General features: G+C 33.2%; 3 protein-coding genes across 6 annotated transcripts; 1 reads left to right on the top strand and 2 right to left on the bottom strand.

Annotated features, from left to right (window-relative positions):
* Positions 1 to 957: 957 nt before the first annotated feature.
* LOC123884080 (protein NEN1-like) lies at positions 958 to 3,860 on the bottom strand. Its single transcript, XM_045933082.1, has 6 exons — positions 3,441 to 3,860; positions 2,984 to 3,141; positions 2,471 to 2,517; positions 2,316 to 2,379; positions 1,432 to 2,150; positions 958 to 1,323 (listed from the first exon to the last, which is right to left on the bottom strand). Exons 1-6 carry the CDS (start codon positions 3,727 to 3,729, stop codon positions 1,089 to 1,091), a joined length of 1,512 nt encoding a protein of 503 aa, XP_045789038.1. The 5' UTR covers positions 3,730 to 3,860; the 3' UTR covers positions 958 to 1,088.
* A 1,175-nt stretch (positions 3,861 to 5,035) lies between these two features.
* Positions 5,036 to 7,061, bottom strand: LOC123883038 (putative 12-oxophytodienoate reductase 11). 3 transcript variants are annotated; one of them, XM_045931730.1, is made up of 3 exons: positions 6,934 to 7,061; positions 6,027 to 6,426; positions 5,036 to 5,877 (listed from the first exon to the last, which is right to left on the bottom strand). In XM_045931730.1, the coding sequence occupies exons 2-3, from the start codon at positions 6,202 to 6,204 to the stop codon at positions 5,093 to 5,095; spliced, it is 963 nt and encodes a 320-aa protein (XP_045787686.1). In that variant the 5' UTR covers positions 6,205 to 6,426; positions 6,934 to 7,061; the 3' UTR covers positions 5,036 to 5,092. The 3 variants fall into 3 exon arrangements, with proteins under 3 accessions (XP_045787686.1, XP_045787687.1, XP_045787688.1); XM_045931731.1 differs by having other exon boundaries at positions 6,027 to 6,421; positions 6,934 to 7,056; XM_045931732.1 differs by having other exon boundaries at positions 6,027 to 6,374; positions 6,934 to 7,054.
* A 4,503-nt stretch (positions 7,062 to 11,564) lies between these two features.
* LOC123883039 (NEP1-interacting protein-like 2) lies at positions 11,565 to 14,637 on the top strand. Of its 2 annotated transcripts, XM_045931733.1 has the most exons (5): positions 11,565 to 11,915; positions 12,493 to 12,671; positions 12,888 to 12,971; positions 13,960 to 14,127; positions 14,269 to 14,637. In XM_045931733.1, the coding sequence occupies exons 1-5, from the start codon at positions 11,813 to 11,815 to the stop codon at positions 14,389 to 14,391; spliced, it is 657 nt and encodes a 218-aa protein (XP_045787689.1). In that variant the 5' UTR covers positions 11,565 to 11,812; the 3' UTR covers positions 14,392 to 14,637. The 2 variants fall into 2 exon arrangements, with proteins under 2 accessions (XP_045787689.1, XP_045787690.1); XM_045931734.1 differs by lacking the exon at positions 12,888 to 12,971 and having other exon boundaries at positions 11,570 to 11,915.
* Positions 14,638 to 15,844: the final 1,207 nt, after the last annotated feature.

Raw genomic sequence — 15,844 nt, 5'->3', positions numbered from 1 at the left:
CTTCCCACTGGATGACATTTTCCTTTTTGCCATGCCCAACTCAAAGCCTTTAAGTTCCACATGCATTAACCATTTTTTATTTTAGTATTTTTGACAAAAATAATAAGAGTAAGCTTTCTGGAGTACTATTATATAAACTTAGAGTGTGGTGCGCCAAACACAAATGCAGTTTTTTTGCAATTAAATTTGAATTCCATTTCCTTAGGCTTTGTCTGTGTGTTGGCTTTTGGAGGGGAGGTGAGGGGAGGCTCGGTTTTCATTTTTTAAATTAAGAACACTATAAAATGTTTTCTTAAAATAATTGAAAGAAGAATACGATAAATGATCACATAATACTTTAATGTTTAATCACACTTAGATAAAAAAAACATTTGTGTTTTTAATTTAAAAAAGAAAAATAAATTTTCCCTCACTTTTTTTTTCTTCCAAAAAACAACTCGCAAACAAAGCATATTTGATCTCAATGATCCTTTATTCCTCTCGGCATTTGACACATAAAAGGCTTGCATCCTCTACCACAAGGCAGAGGTGTAGCAATAATTTTTTTTTTATAACTTGACAATTAGTCCCTTAACTTATTAATGTTACAAATTAATCCCTCAATTTTAATTTTATTTTATTTACTATAATAGTCATTTTCTTTAGTTTTTTTAAAAACGTTAACTTTTCCCTTCTAGGCTTCTATTTTAGCTTTTCTCAAACCAAGTATAAATTTGCTTATTGGTAATAAAGATTTAAGAGGAGTTTGTTCGTCTATAATTGCACCGTAGTTCTATTTTTTCTTTTCCTTATAAAAATATGTCATTTTATCAAAAAAAAAAAAACTTTTATTGAAATTAATAATCACGTTTCTTTTATTTACTCATTTGCCACATGAAAGGAAGTTTATCCTTGTAGTTCAACTTCTATGTGGAGTTGAGCGAGAACATCCATGAGTAACTATAAAATTTATAAAAGTGAGAGCATAAATTAAACTACTAGAATAAAATTTAATCAACTTTGTAACACAAACAATGATTAATCTATCAATTCTGATGGCATGAGGTATGTGTACCATCTAATATCTACGGTTAAATCTACGTTTCTTTCTACATGCAATGAATGATCAATTTCTTGGCAACTAATTTAATCCCTGCATTCTGATGATAGTCATACGGATCCAAGGAGAAGACTGCATCAACAAATGTCCCAGGCTTGAACAAGGAATCAAGTTCTGCAGCGTCGAACTTGCTGAAAAGAAGCCTTTGCACAGACCCAGATGATTCTTTTTGATATATTTCTGTTGCGTAAATGGCGATCTCTTCACATATTGCTGTAGGTATACTGCAATGTATATGTCGCAAACGTCAGATTTAATAATAATTTTCATTAATCAAATAAATATATGTGTGCGTGTGCGCGCGCATGCATATGTACAAGTCAAGAACTTACTGTAATCTGATAGTAGGATAGTTGAAGAAGCCCTCTTTCCTAATAACAACTGGCCTCCAATCAGAGCCGCTACCAGATTCTGAGGATAACTTACGTGCAACATTGTCACATGCATCAAGAACATTACATAAACTTGGTGATGGATCGACCACAAAGTTTAACCGTGGCCGACCAGCACTATCAACAAATTTTGTGCTTATTCCAAACCGCACTTTCAAACCAGAACAATGAAGCTGAAATGGAAAGCCTTCATGATGCAATTCTATCCTTTGACTGCCCCGATAAAATGGAACAAGAGATACATCGATAGAAGAAATACATATTTTTTCTGGCTCTAAAATGGCAATAGAGCTGCTACAAGCCTGAGGCACAGAAGAAGAGGCCGATGAATCAGGTTGCATGGGTTTTTCATCCATGGCAACATCTTTCGTAATGGATTCTCTATTAATTTCATCCTGAAGATCACGAAAGCTAAAAGGATCTGATTGAGCTGTACTAGAATGTGCAACATTTGAGACAACCAATTTTGTGTTGCTTGTTGCAAGAGAAAGGATTGGATGATTTTTATCTATAGTTTCAGGAGATGATACCAACACAGAATCCTGATTCATATTTGACAAACCCCCTTCGGGTCGAGATTTCCCATTACTGCGACTTCTTGTAACAGCATTTGGTGAAACCCAACAATTTTCAGTGAATATATCTGGGAGACTTGATTCCTAGGACAAAAAGATTATCATTGTTTTTACCCTAGGTTCAAAAATACATAATAATATCATGGAAGAAAAATTAATAGGAATGCTGATGAACTGACATCAAGTTTACAAATAAATGTATCAACTAATACGAATTTGAACATAAAGATTTTTTGAATTGCAAATTACCAAGAATAGAACTGTTGCACAGTATTTGAGAACTTCAAGATTCATTCGAACATCATCTAAGCTCCTGAAGATGCAAACAAAACATAAGCAAAAAGAAATTGAATATTGCAGATGATATTAAGGCATCAAATATAAGCATTTATTGGCACAATTACCTGTGTGTCTGCTGTCCAAGACCAAAATAGGTAGCAAGAGTAGCCATCTGCAGTGAATAATATCACAAATTTTCAGATGCTATCATAACCTAAATGAACAAACCTTAATTCCCACAAGGTGGGGATGCTCTAGCTTTCATTTAAGGGGATGTTTTGAAGAGCTTTTGACTTCCATTTTTATTTTATTTTTTTTGAAAACTTGGTATCCGGCTCTAGGACGACTAATCCAAGGGGACTGATCCCACCGCCCATGCGGGGCCATTTATAGCCAGAGTTTTTTACTCTGTATGGACTAGCCCACCGAAATTGGCACTAACGGGAATCGAACTTGAGACCTTGAGAGGAGCATACTCCAAGGACCCAGGTTTTGACTTACATTATAGGCCTGTTGGATAAGTAGCTTTTTTGCAGCTTATATAGCACAAGTGCTTATCATGATAAGCACTTATCTATAATCTTACCTAAGTTTCCATTTAGAATTATGATAACAAAATTATTATGACATGATGATACCTTCATGTTACCAGCTCTTCTTCCAAACTTTTGAGTCAACAAAACCAAAGAATCAATTGTACCCTTAGGTTCAGGCGGTGTCAGGTTAATCGCGGCAAAAGCATCTCTAACCCGCACACAATCAAATCTTAAGATATTATGACCCGCCCAAATCCTCCCTGCACAAAATTCACCACAAACCTAACATTAAAACCCCTAAAATTTTCTCAACAAAAAAGCAAAATATAGATAAAAGATTTTCTTTTGAAATCTTGGCATCCGGCCCTAGTACCGACTAATCCAAGGGAGCAATCCCACCGCCCACTGGGGGTCATTTAAAGCCAGAGTTTTTAGCCCACCGAAATTGGCATCAGGGGAATCGAACCTGAGACCTCGAGAGGAGCATACTCCAAGGACCCAAGCTAACATCACTAGAGCAACCCAAAGTGGGTTAATATAGATAAAAGATTAAACGAACCGTGAAGAAGATCGTAGACAGCAGGGGCAATATCAGCGAAAGTAGGCGCATTGGAAACAGCTTCGGCGTTGATTCCGTTACATCGCTCTGATAACGGAGAAATGAGCGAAAGGTCGGCGGGTCGAACCAAAGTTGAGTAGTTTCGAAGCTCTGTCAGTTTCCTTGGACACACCAGAATTGCTCCGAATTCTAAAATTGCAAAACCCTGACCGGTTCTGGTCGGAACGGTGGTTTCTACGTCGAAGAACACAATCTCCGATCGATCATCGCTGAGAGGAAGAGAACCCATTTTTTAGAGAAATTCTCGTACTAGTAGTTTACTTAGGCTAAGGTTTTTGTTACTTGGATTGATTGATTGATATAACTTAAACGCGGCAACAACGTTAATTTATAGGATGGGTCAAAACAACATGGGTTTGTGTCGTGTGGGTTTGTTTTATGATTGGGCTATTTAGGCCCATTACGGAAGTTATTACAAACTTCATTGTGAGGTTGATTATAGATGTAAGCTTGGTATATACTATTATACCCCTTTCATGATTATTTATAGATAGATGGAAGGTTTGGTTTTGAATGAGAAAATGGTGTTAGTTATTAGTTATACTTTGCTTTGTGAAGTAAGTTGCGGCACGTTTGGTAAATTGGTACAAGTCTCGTAGGAAAGTGATTAATATGAGGGAACCTAGAGTATAAAAAAAAATCCTTTGTATATTACTTACGTAGACTTACAAGGTTTTGCTGGTAATATAGGATTCTCGAATATCCTTCATGCTGAATTATTGGCAGTTTATCACGGTTTAGCTTTGACTTGGGAGCTGGACATCAAAGAGCTTTGGTGCTATTCTGATTCTAAGACCGTTATCAAGTTGTTAGCAGATCCTGTTAATGATTGGCACCACTATGCATCTATTATTTATAATATTAAGAATCTCCTTGCTAAGGACTGGAGGGTTAAAGTTGTTCACACCCTTCGAAAGGGCAACACCTGTGCGAATTATTTAGCCAAACTTGGAGCAGGAAACCCTGGAGTTTATTCTCCTATAGCTATTCCACCTAATGAAATGAGTCTCCTCCTGCTAGCTGATGCTTGCGGGACTTTATTTTCTAGATATTTTATTTGTAGTTTGTTTTCCCTTTTCTTCCCTCCTTGTACTAAAAAAATTCATACCATTAATTTTTGTTGAATTTTTTTAATATTTTTTGGTTACATTTAGTATTCAAATCCCTTAGATCAAACATAATAAATTTACTCCCTTTTTTTATTTAAATACATCAAAATATCAATTCAAATATTAATAATAATTCAATTTAGAGTCTACGCAATTTAAAGATTTTATGCATTTAAGTTCTCGAATTCAAACATAAATTGTTATCTGCTATAAGCTCGAAATTTGGTCTTGTCAAATAGAATCTTACCTTAAAATAGGTTATTGTTAGAGCACTAGTTTATTTTCATTATACTATTTTTAATTATAAATAACAGTTTTGGTATAATATCATTATTAAATAGGATGAAAAACATCAATTTTTACTTAAATTTTATTCCAACTTAGATGTGCCAAATTTTTATTAAAAAGCATTTGTGCCAAATTTTATTTATATATGTAGTTATAGAAGAAATACTAGAAAAGAACTATAGCTATGAAGTAGAACTAGATGGTACTGGTATTTGTTAGAAATGGATAATCAGTATATCCAAGCACAGGATCTTGTGCATAAAATGTGTTTGGATCAGGATAGTTGAACTCATCAACATTCAGCTCAAATCTTTTAGGGAGATCTGGATTTGCCAAAAAGAGACGTCCATAAGCCACTAAATCAGCAGCACCATTTGCTATAGCATCATTTCCTCCACACTTATCATAACCTCCAACAACTATAAATGTCCCTTTGAAAACCTTCCTAATAGGCATCAAGGACCACTTGGTAGTATCAGACTTGTGAAGTTCTTTCACCATCCTAGGCTCAATCATATGACAGTATAGAATGCCCAATTGATTCAATGTTTCGGCCATATAAATACCTAAGACTTGAGGATTAGAGTCTTCGCAATCATTATAATCCGCGAAAGGGGACAATCGTACACCAACTTTGTTAGCTCCAATCTCATCCGCTATTGCCTTCACCACTTGAAGTGGGAAGCTACAACGATTCTCTAAGTTACCTTCATACTCGTCATCTCTGTCGTTCACTTTGTCTTTTAAGAATTGATCCAACAAGTATCCATTAGCTCCGTGTATCTCTACTCCATCAAAACCTGCTTCTATTGCATTTTTTGCAGCAATTTTGAAGTCATTGACAATCGTAGGGATTTCGTTTGTGCTCAGTCGACAAGGAGGTGGATATTTATTAGCCGCGGAAGCATCATTATTGTCAATGTCTTTCCGAATGGGCTTGTTTGTGCATGATATCGGAGGCTTACCTTCGGGCTGGTATCCTGCATCCAATTATCAAGTACTAAAGTTATGTGTGCGTGTAACTTCTTATCAAGTACTAATGATTTGTTAATTTCAAGTTTTCTTTTACATGAAATGAAATCCTTGTAATGTATGAATAGTTATGGTTATAGGATAAAAATGAGTATACCATAATTGGATACTCTTCCAGCATGCCAAAGTTGACAGAAAAATATCCCCCCTTTTTCATGAACTTTGCTCACAATTGGTTTCCATGCCTCTATTTGTTCCCTTGTCCAAATGCCGGGCGTACCTTTAATTTGGTCGACATCCAAACAACACCGGTAAAAACATATCATAGATTGCATAGTACAAATAAATAACGAGTTTAATTTTGATACATTGTCAATGTAAAAAATTGTACACTATTTATATATAGTCGAGATTACCCTTGTGCTGTGTCAGACACACCAGATGCTTCCCCAATCAAGAAACCACCCTTAGTTGCTCTTTGAGAATAGTATAGAGCCGCATGAGGCTGAGGGACAAAATTGTAAGACCTTGATCGCGTTAAGGGTGCCATCACTATCCTATCATATATCATATATATATATATAAACATAGTAAATTAAACCACTTTTTAAATGACAAATGCTAACATCCATCCTAAATCCTCATAAAAGCATACGATAAACAACTTAATTTAGAAATATTTTTCTTCAAAGTTGTGCATTCAACTTTTCAAAAGTCAAATTATTATATGTTTCATTGTACTGTATTAATTCTATTTTGAGTTTCTTAACATGTACCATTAATAGACTCTCTTCATCCTAAAATATAAGTAAAAATAGGCTGTTAATATATCTGATCTAAATTTTAAACAAAATACATCAATTTTTGTTGACTAATTTTTACTTATATTTTCAGACCGATGAAATACATTAACAAGACCCTTTCCAATATATGTGCATGTTAAAAAAGTCAACGGTATGTATCAACTCTTCCATGCATCAAATTGAAGAACTAATTAAAGATGATTTCAAAGAATCACAAAAAAAGAAAACCAAAGGAGTATATATATACATATAAATAATTACCTGTGTGATAGATTAAAGTTCCCCATGTTGTATGGGGTGAGCAGGGGTATTGTTGTCTCTCTTCCCTCGACTACTACGTTGCCTTCTCCTTTCTTCATCTCCTATTTCTACTTAGTCCACAATAATAAATTACTTATCCTTCTATGTAGAGTTTATATCTCAATATGAAGTAAGATCAGATAGCAAGGATGAAAAGTCTTGTATAAAAATGTTTTGTTTAATGTAGACAAATAAAATAGTCTTAGCGTGGTTTAACCGTTTAACTTTATGATTGTTTTACATGATAAAATAAGAAAACTAATTTTGCTTCTATTTTACTAACAAATTCTTTATTTCTTTTTAATTTCAGATGTGCACCAAATGCAATGAACAAATTAAGATCTAACAACATAATGAGAATATGGGCCTGTTTGTTTGAGATTTAAAAAAAATGATTTTTTTCAAAAAAATGATTTTTAAGAAAATAGATTTTTTTGAAGAAAATCTAAAGATATTTTCCGTTTGTTTACAATCATAAAAATCTATTTTTTTAGAAAATGATTTTTTGTCATGTTTGGTACAATTGTGTAGAAATGGATTTTTAAACTATCAAAACAGCTTCACTTTCCAGATTTTAGAAAAAATAGATTTTAGAAAAAATAGATTTTCAGGAAAGCTATTCAAAATAGCTTTTCATTTTTAGGGAAAAAATGATTTTTTTATCAAAATGATTTTTGAAAAAATCTAAAACAAACACATCTAACATTAAAAAAATGATTTTTTTATGGAGAGAATAGATTTTTTTTGGAAAAAATCCCAAACAAACAGGCCCTATATGTCCTATGAAATCTGCTAGCTAGCTAGAGGGACGTCGGGAGCCAGAGAAAGGGGTACCTGTTGGGTCATCGACGAGGGGTAGCTGAAGATCATTCACATTGAGTTCAAGAACAACTCTACAAGTGAGTTGAACGTACACCACACTTTAACCCAAAATCTTAAGGTGTTAGGTTAATGGATCCTCTCACTTATAAAGTGTTCAACCTCCACTTTTCTAAGCAATGTGAGACTTAACCACTCACACTTGCCACAATAATCTCCCCCTCAAGTGTGAGTCCATCCATTCTTGGATATGTTCCCCCTCAAGCGGAAAGCTTTCTTCATCCTACACTTGTACCGCCGTAAGCCTCACTGCTCCACGAGACTCGATGTCTGACCACCTTTGTCAGGAAGACTTTCGATACAAGGAGTCAGTCGAACCCTTTGTCGAACCATCGACTCTGATACCACTGTTGGGTCATCAATGAGGGGGCAGCCGGGAGATCATCCACATTGGGTTCAAGAACAACTCTACAAGTGAGTTGGACACCACACTTTAACCCAAAACCTTAAGGTGTTAGGTTAATGAATTCTCTCACTTATAAAGTGTTCAACCTCCATTTTTTTAAGCAATGCGAGACTTAACTACTCACACTTGACACAACAATATCCGCAAGATATTTGGACGTGTTATTTGTTTTTTTTCACTTTTTTCACTCATTGTTTTATAGGAAGATTTTTTTTTCTTTCCCAGACGAAATTTTTATAGTTAGATTAATTAGGTGTTGATTTTTACCAAAAAAAATAATTAGGTGTTGATATTTGACCGGACGTGACTAAAAATGTGTTGTTAGTCGCGATACTATATAAGAATTTCTTCTAATCCTAACATTATCTGCCTCTAAAAAAAATATAAATATTATTTTGACTGAGTTATTTGACAGTTTTTTTTTTTTTACCTTCAAAACATATCAATAACTATAAATGATATATTTTTAGGGCCTTGCTACGAGTGTTTTCGGGACACTCTTTAAGAATTCCATTTAAAGAAATATTTTATTCAAAAAAATAAACATTACAATTTTTAATACGTTAACTTTATACATTTCCATAAAAATTCTACAAAAAGACTTATTATTTAAGGCCTTAAAAAGTATTATTTGCTATGTTTTTATACCATGTAAGAAAAGAGTGATTCAAATTTATTTTTTTATCATGTTTCCTTCCTGTGTCAATTCCATCATTTTCATGTGCAAGCAAATATTATTGTTAATTGTTAATGGAGTGTAAGTGGGTTTAGAAAATTTGCAAGAGCGCTGCTATATCACACGAAAAAAATATCCCGAATGTATCCCGAAAGCAACATATTAATTATATACTCTGCACCGCTTGACCCTATAAAAATAAACTTCAGTGTCCTCTGCTTTTGCTGCCACCGATTGTTTTTCTCATGTGTACAAATGGCCAACAAATCACACTCCAAGATTCAACAAACACTAACAACCACACTCATTTTGAGCATAATTTGTTGAACAACCCGGCAAACAAAGAACAAAAAGTGAGAGAACCATAGACTGTTTTACAATTTAGAAGCTTCAATTTCTTAATCTCTTCTATAATCAACCAATTCCCCAATATCTTCATGGACACACCATTAAAATAAAGAATTTTTAAATCCAAATTGTTATCAAAATCTTTACTTTAAAAAAACCCCATCTTAAAAATACTTCCAAATAAGGAAAAAATAAAACCCAGTTGAGCAACAAGCTGGCCTTAAGAGGTAATAGAAAGAGATCTCAATTGATTGCAAGAGTTTGAGAGATATTATGGAAGATGAGCAAGAGAAAAGAGAAAATTGTATTGAAAAAAAAAAACGTTGGTGTTGTTGGGGGATGAGATGAGAGAGATGACACAAACATGATTTATTAAATTAAAGGCTTAGATGCTGCCACATCATTCGGGAAAATTTCGGGAACAATGTTTTCGCTCTAAGAAGCATTTTCCAATTTGCAATTTCTGATGAAGAGGACATTATTAAAGATCAACGTTATTAGAACATGGAAGCTTGTAGTATGGAAAATAATGCCCCTTACCAACTTTTCAAAATTAAAATACCGATAAATTTTTTCAAGGAATTGAACTTTACAAAAGGGAATATTCTTATACGACCGAGGCCAAATATATATCTTAATTACATTGACAAAATATTAATTTTATATTTTATCCTTTTAATTTTTTAAAAATAATTAAAACTTTAATTCTACATTTTATTTTTAGGTGTCTAAAACTTGTGCCTATAATTATGTGCTTAGAGAAGACCTGTTCTTCAAACAATTTAAAGAAAACTTGTGTTTATATACTTTTTTATAAAATAAAATGTTGATTATTCTTCTTTAAGACAGTTAAAAAACTAAATAAGGGCAAACTTCTTAGAACTTGTGTAATCTATTTTTAAAATATAAACAATATTCTTTTCAATTCAAAACTTATGTTTTTTTTTTTAGTTGCTTAACTAACTCTTTTAAAAAATATACCACTAAAGCTATGAGTTTGTCGGAAGTATTACGCTAGCTGAAAGCAAAATAATATATACAAATAGAACAAGTACATCAATTGTCATTGAAACTGAATTTGGTAGCATAATTGAGTTGTGTCTTAGAATATTAGCAGAGTTTGATAACTGTAAGGTCAGTTTTGTTAAGTGACAAGTCAAATCGAGTAGCTCATGAATTAACTCGGACGATTCCTATTTTAGATAGTCTTCAAGTTTATAATTTTTGTCGACCTTATATTAAACCTATTATTATGAATGAAATCCACTAAATTTGTTTAAAAAAAAAAACCACTGAAATAATTTTTATAAAATACAAAATACTACTATAAACTATGGCATTCCTTTTATTGGTGGTGAGTCTTGTCGTGGGTGATCAAGTCAATGGCTCAATGCTATTATTTTATGTGTATACATCCAAAAATAAATATAATTATTTCGAGCGTACCCTCTTTTTATTTTTTACTAATTAGTTTAGTTGTCTTGATAAAAATAAAATAAATTAGTTTAGTTGTAAAAATTTCACATTTGTCATATGCACTAAAAAAATTCACATTTATCTTTAAAAATTATAAATTGAGTATATGACGGTGTACCCAAAAAAAAAATTGAGTATATGACGGTTAAATTATAATTTATGCATTTAAAATGTAATATTTTTATCAACTAAATTATACTTTTTTAACAACTTCTGAACCATGTTCGCCGGAATATTTCAAGCATCTCTTTATATCGAGTATTATATTATAATAATAATCATAGTAAAAGTAACGATATTTTTTTTGACAAAATAGTTTGTTCAAATATCATTTCTAGCCAATTTAACGGTGAAATTTTTAGCCACGAACTACTTAAAAAAATCATTTCTTTTATAAATACTAGCGGGCCAGACATACGCGTTTCGTGCCTGCCTGTGTCTAATTTATGTCCAAAAAAATGTCTTATGTTATGATGAATTTGTTAATAAAAGATTTTTATTGCTAAAAAAATAAGGGTATTGTTGGTATTATGAAAAATCGACACCAAAAATATTTGTATCATTTTTTTATATAGTATAGATGTAATATTAAGTTGGTAATTATTCATGTATAGGCAACCCATTTGCCACTTATTTACATTTTTATGATTTGATATTTTTTTTTATAAATTGATTAGTTAATGAAAGTTGTGAAACTAAGTCAAGGATAAAATAGATATATATTGAAAAATTCATCTCAAACTCACCTATCATTTTCATATATTGTTATAGATACGAGTATATAATATAAAAATAAAAAAGTAATTTTGAGGCGTCTCTGACTCTGTTCCTGTCCTGCGCTCATGATTATCGCAAACAACTGATCAACAACAACCTTAGCTTTCATTTTCCATTTGATTGTTGACGGCGCAACATTTCTTGCCACAATCTCTACCTTCCTCCTTATCTTTCCAATTTCAATCTCAATCTTCTTCAATAACCTATCTGCTGCATCATGACCCATCAACGTTTGCACCCTCTCTAATACCCCCACCTTATTCCTTCCTTATTCATTCATGGATACTGGACTAAACGAAAGACCCTTTTTGGGTTTTCGTTTTGTCTCCAAATTTTTATTTTGCGCCATTTCTGGAACTCTCACTGCATGTTTTGCCCTTGGTATTTTCTAATTTCCTTCTGCTATCTATTCCTTCATTTCATTTTTTGGGTTTTAATCTTTTTAACATTTTTGGGTTGTCCTAAAGTTTCAAACTTTATTAAAATTTACCTTTATATTGGTGTTGGCTGTTAGGTAGAAATATAACAAGAATATGTTTTTTTTTTTTTGTTGGGTGCTAAGGGGGCCATGGTAATCCGGAGTTTGGCCTTAGTGAAGCCGGCTAATAATTGTTCCCACCAGGAATTGAACTCGGGTTCTTTAGAAAGATTCCTTCCTAAGGGGAGCTCATTAACCACTTGAGCACAATTACCTGGTTTATTTGTTTTTAAATTCTGAAGCTTAAACATGAAGAATTAATTGTTTGCACAAATCAAATTTATGTAGTCTTTTTTTTTTTCATGACTTGAATTGTTTGTAGTAGAATTTATGTTGTAGATGCTTTTGTTTGTTTATAAAAGCTGGAGAATTTTTGGGGTGTTGAATGTTTTTTACCTAGTCCATAGCCATTTTTTTTAGTGTTGTTTTGAGGTGTGTTTTTGTTGGTGTGATCTCATGGATTGTGTTTTTCAATTGCAGCTGGGGCCCTCACAGGAGCTATAGCTGGTGCTTTAGCAGCTAAGGCTACAAAGAGTGGTTTTCTCCGGGGAGTTTCATTGGGTGCCATTGCCGGGGCTATACTCTCTGTGGAGGTCTTGGAAGCTTCTCGTGCGTATTGGTGTATGGAGCAAACCGGTGCACGTGGTGCATCATCTATGGTTGGTGATCCTTATGATCTTGATTTACATTTAGCTTGATTCTTTTATGAGTACAATAATCTGTAGCTTGCAAAATTGATATGGTTTAGCTTGAAATGCATAGATATGGGAGATTTTATTACTTGCACTTGCTTGTGCTTGTCCGTCTGAAGAGTGTTTTTTGAGTGGCCATTTTAATTCATAGTTTTAAACCAATTTTCTAACATTTAAATCCAGGCAGATTTCATAGAAGAACTTGTTCGTGGAAGGCTTGTAGAAGAATCGCTAACACCTGCTATTTTAACCGCATACAATTTGCAAGTAATAACCTTTTCTATATCTCCCACAAATTTTGTTGTCTTTTAAAAGCAATAGCTTTGTGTGTCTTTTGATTCATATAATAGTCTAGTTGCGATGTTGAAATCCGAGTTGGCAGTAACAAAAGCAGTTGGATATGGCCGATTTGAGATGGGCAACTCATCTGGTTACCAACTTTGCATATAAGATCCACGAATAATGCCACTGGTTTTTCCTTTATAGTGTGAAAGCCTGTAAAATGCGAACTTTGCTTTTCTGCTCATGTCTAATTTCATGAACATCTGTTGAAAAAACCTCAGAAATTAGCCTCATTTCTTTCATTGCACCTGGAAATGTTTTTGTTGCCAGTTTGATCAACTTGCGCCTTTTGGTGATTGAACAACATGCTTGTTTACCCTATATCATATTTGAATTCTGAAGCTAAAAAAGCGGAAGTTTTTACTATTTATTTTGTAAACAAAACTTCAAAAGTAATAGGAATGCTAACCAGAGAACATGAAATTGAAAACAAAGATGAGTATTTATCCATACAAATATAAAACACGGTAAGGCAAAAACTAGAGAGACACCCCAAAGCTTGTTTTGTAAAGGTTATTGAAAATCTATGTTGATGAATACACCGGTGATGCATTTGTACAGTATTATCTTTAACCTTTTTATGTATTTTTGGAATCATATGTTGATGTCCATTTCTAATTTTTTTTTGTGTTATTAATGACAATGATTTCATGCATCTCATTCTAGTTTGTTCTCGTTTATTTTTATAACTCCAAAGCAGACCATTCTAAGATTTGTTATCGTGCAGCTAAAATGAACTTTTTAAAATGCTTGCTGTGTTGACTGTATTGTACTTCCATATGGTTATTATTAGTATTGCATCCATAATTTCACAGTTTTAGAAGTCATCTGTGTATCATCTGCTGTAATTTCATTATTTTGTCATTTTCAGCACAACATATTGTTTTTAACGTATTATTACCATTTGTTTTAGTTTGAACAGGTTGGAATTGCTAATAACGCAGGCTATGATGAGTTTCATGATGTTCATAGCTTAGCAGCATCCAGAGGATTGTCAGGTGATTCGTTGGATAAGCTACCGCACCATATGATTTTGAAGGACATGAAGGCAGAGGATACTTTCTGCGCAATATGTTTGCAGGTGATTATTATTTTCAGTATTTGTGATATAATGACCACAAAGATGCATTGCTTGCACTGATACTTACCACAATTCTTCATTATCTCCATTTGAGTTTTGGATGATAGTGTTAATGTAATCATTGAGAAATATAATTTGCAGGATATTGAAGTAGGTGAAATCGCAAGAAGCTTACCTCGTTGTGATCATACATTTCACTTGATATGCGTGGACAAGTGGCTTGTCAAGAACGATTCGTGTCCTATTTGCAGACAGAATGTATAGTTTTTCCATTGGTATTGTGTTTATATTTATGGTCAGATGTATATGTTGTATTTAGTTGTTTATATGCAAACTTTTATTTTTCCAGAAAGTGGGAGGATGCATTTGTATAGTTGACATTTTCATTTTTATACCATTCTGTAATCTAGTCCAATAATGTTTTGGTAGGAAAAACCAAATGCTTAATTGTCATGTTTTGAAGAGAAATTGATAATAAAGTTTGAAAAGCAGATGAACCATTTTCTCCTATCTTAAATTGTTTCTAGTAAATAGGGATTTATGTCCTTGAAATTGTAATGGTCTATCAATTTAGTATCTCCAATTTACGAATTAACAATTTAGCCTCTTAAATTAAAAAAATATCAATCAATTTAATCTATTCATCCATATATTTCTCTAGTGAGCATTTGTCAAAACTACTCCAATTTATAACAGTGCATAGTTCTTAAGTTTTGTGGCAAAATTTGTGAAAAACACCAATTTGATTGATACTTCCCAAATTAAATGACTAAACCGTGCTATTTTGCAAATTTGAGAAAATAAATTGAATGAACTTTACAATTTCTAACAGTGCCTACTTAAATTATGTTGTGTGTGCCTTAAAATCTCAAGTTTTTCTGTTAGAAGAAGTTTCAGGTTCTGCCTCACGCGTGGGGCAAATTGCATTGCATCACTCACTAGGCTCACATAATGGCAATATATGGTGATTTTTGTGATTCTAGGTACTGGTCCATGCATGGGGCACATAGTATTGTACTTTCTTCCTGCATGGAGCGCAGGTTCATGAAAATTTCTCAACGCACCCACCCACTTTCTCCCCCACTCCCCAAAAAATTCGGAAAATGTTTTCCGAATTTTTTATAGTGTAAATTTTACACTAAAAAACAGTTCGGAACGTATTTTCTGAATTTTTTTAGATGCGCTAGGGAGTGGGGGAGAAATGTTGAGGTGCGTTGAGAAATTTTTCAGGTTCATGTGGGCGCATGGACCATATTTGTTATAAAAGCCTATGAAGTTGACAAAATTTGACTTTTTGTGTGATAGGGTTTGGGAAAAACTTAGATAGACAAATAGAGGGATTTATTGGGTGATCAAGATCAATGAGTGCACTTTGGAGTAGATCTAAGGTTGGGAAACACATAGAAAGCAACTTGGGAGTGAGCTTCATTGTTCATCTTTGTTCTTGAGTGAAGAGAGAAAAGTAGAGAACAATTGTGAGCATTTTTTTAGCACCTTTTGTTGAATCTCTTATTCAAGGGAAGAGATTGAAAAATGGGTAGAGATTAGGTTTGTTTTTGGTGAACAATCGTAGCTAATTTCTTGTAATTTATTTCATCTATTGTAAACATTGTTCAAATAGTGAATCAGAGAGCTGCTCTCTCCTCAGATGCAAGTCATTGTTGGACCGAACTGAGTAATAAATATCTCATGTGTTTTGTTCCTCTTTACTATTTCT

Source organism: Trifolium pratense, linkage group LG5, assembly GCF_020283565.1.
Source record: "Trifolium pratense cultivar HEN17-A07 linkage group LG5, ARS_RC_1.1, whole genome shotgun sequence".
NCBI lineage: Eukaryota > Viridiplantae > Streptophyta > Magnoliopsida > Fabales > Fabaceae > Trifolium > Trifolium pratense.
Note: the sequence above shows the minus strand (reverse complement) of the source record. Positions and strands in the feature narration are given on the sequence as shown.

Excerpts from the sequence above, each read along its gene's own strand:
- LOC123884080 (XM_045933082.1), bottom strand. The coding sequence starts at position 3,729 with ATGGGTTCTCTTCCTCTCAGCGATGATCGATCGGAGATTGTGTTCTTC. Across the intron at positions 2,518-2,983 it reads GAAGAGCTGGTAACATGAAG|ATGGCTACTCTTGCTACCTA; the intron begins GTATCATCATGT and ends TATTCACTGCAG. Across the intron at positions 2,380-2,470 it reads CTTGGACAGCAGACACACAG|GAGCTTAGATGATGTTCGAA; the intron begins GTAATTGTGCCA and ends TTGCATCTTCAG.
- LOC123883039 (XM_045931733.1), top strand. The coding sequence starts at position 11,813 with ATGGATACTGGACTAAACGAAAGACCCTTTTTGGGTTTTCGTTTTGTC. Across the intron at positions 12,672-12,887 it reads CACGTGGTGCATCATCTATG|GCAGATTTCATAGAAGAACT; the intron begins GTTGGTGATCCT and ends ATTTAAATCCAG. Across the intron at positions 14,128-14,268 it reads TCTGCGCAATATGTTTGCAG|GATATTGAAGTAGGTGAAAT; the intron begins GTGATTATTATT and ends TATAATTTGCAG.
- LOC123883038 (XM_045931730.1), bottom strand. The coding sequence starts at position 6,204 with ATGCAATCTATGATATGTTTTTACCGGTGTTGTTTGGATGTCGACCAA. Across the intron at positions 5,878-6,026 it reads TGGAAGAGTATCCAATTATG|GATACCAGCCCGAAGGTAAG; the intron begins GTATACTCATTT and ends AATTGGATGCAG.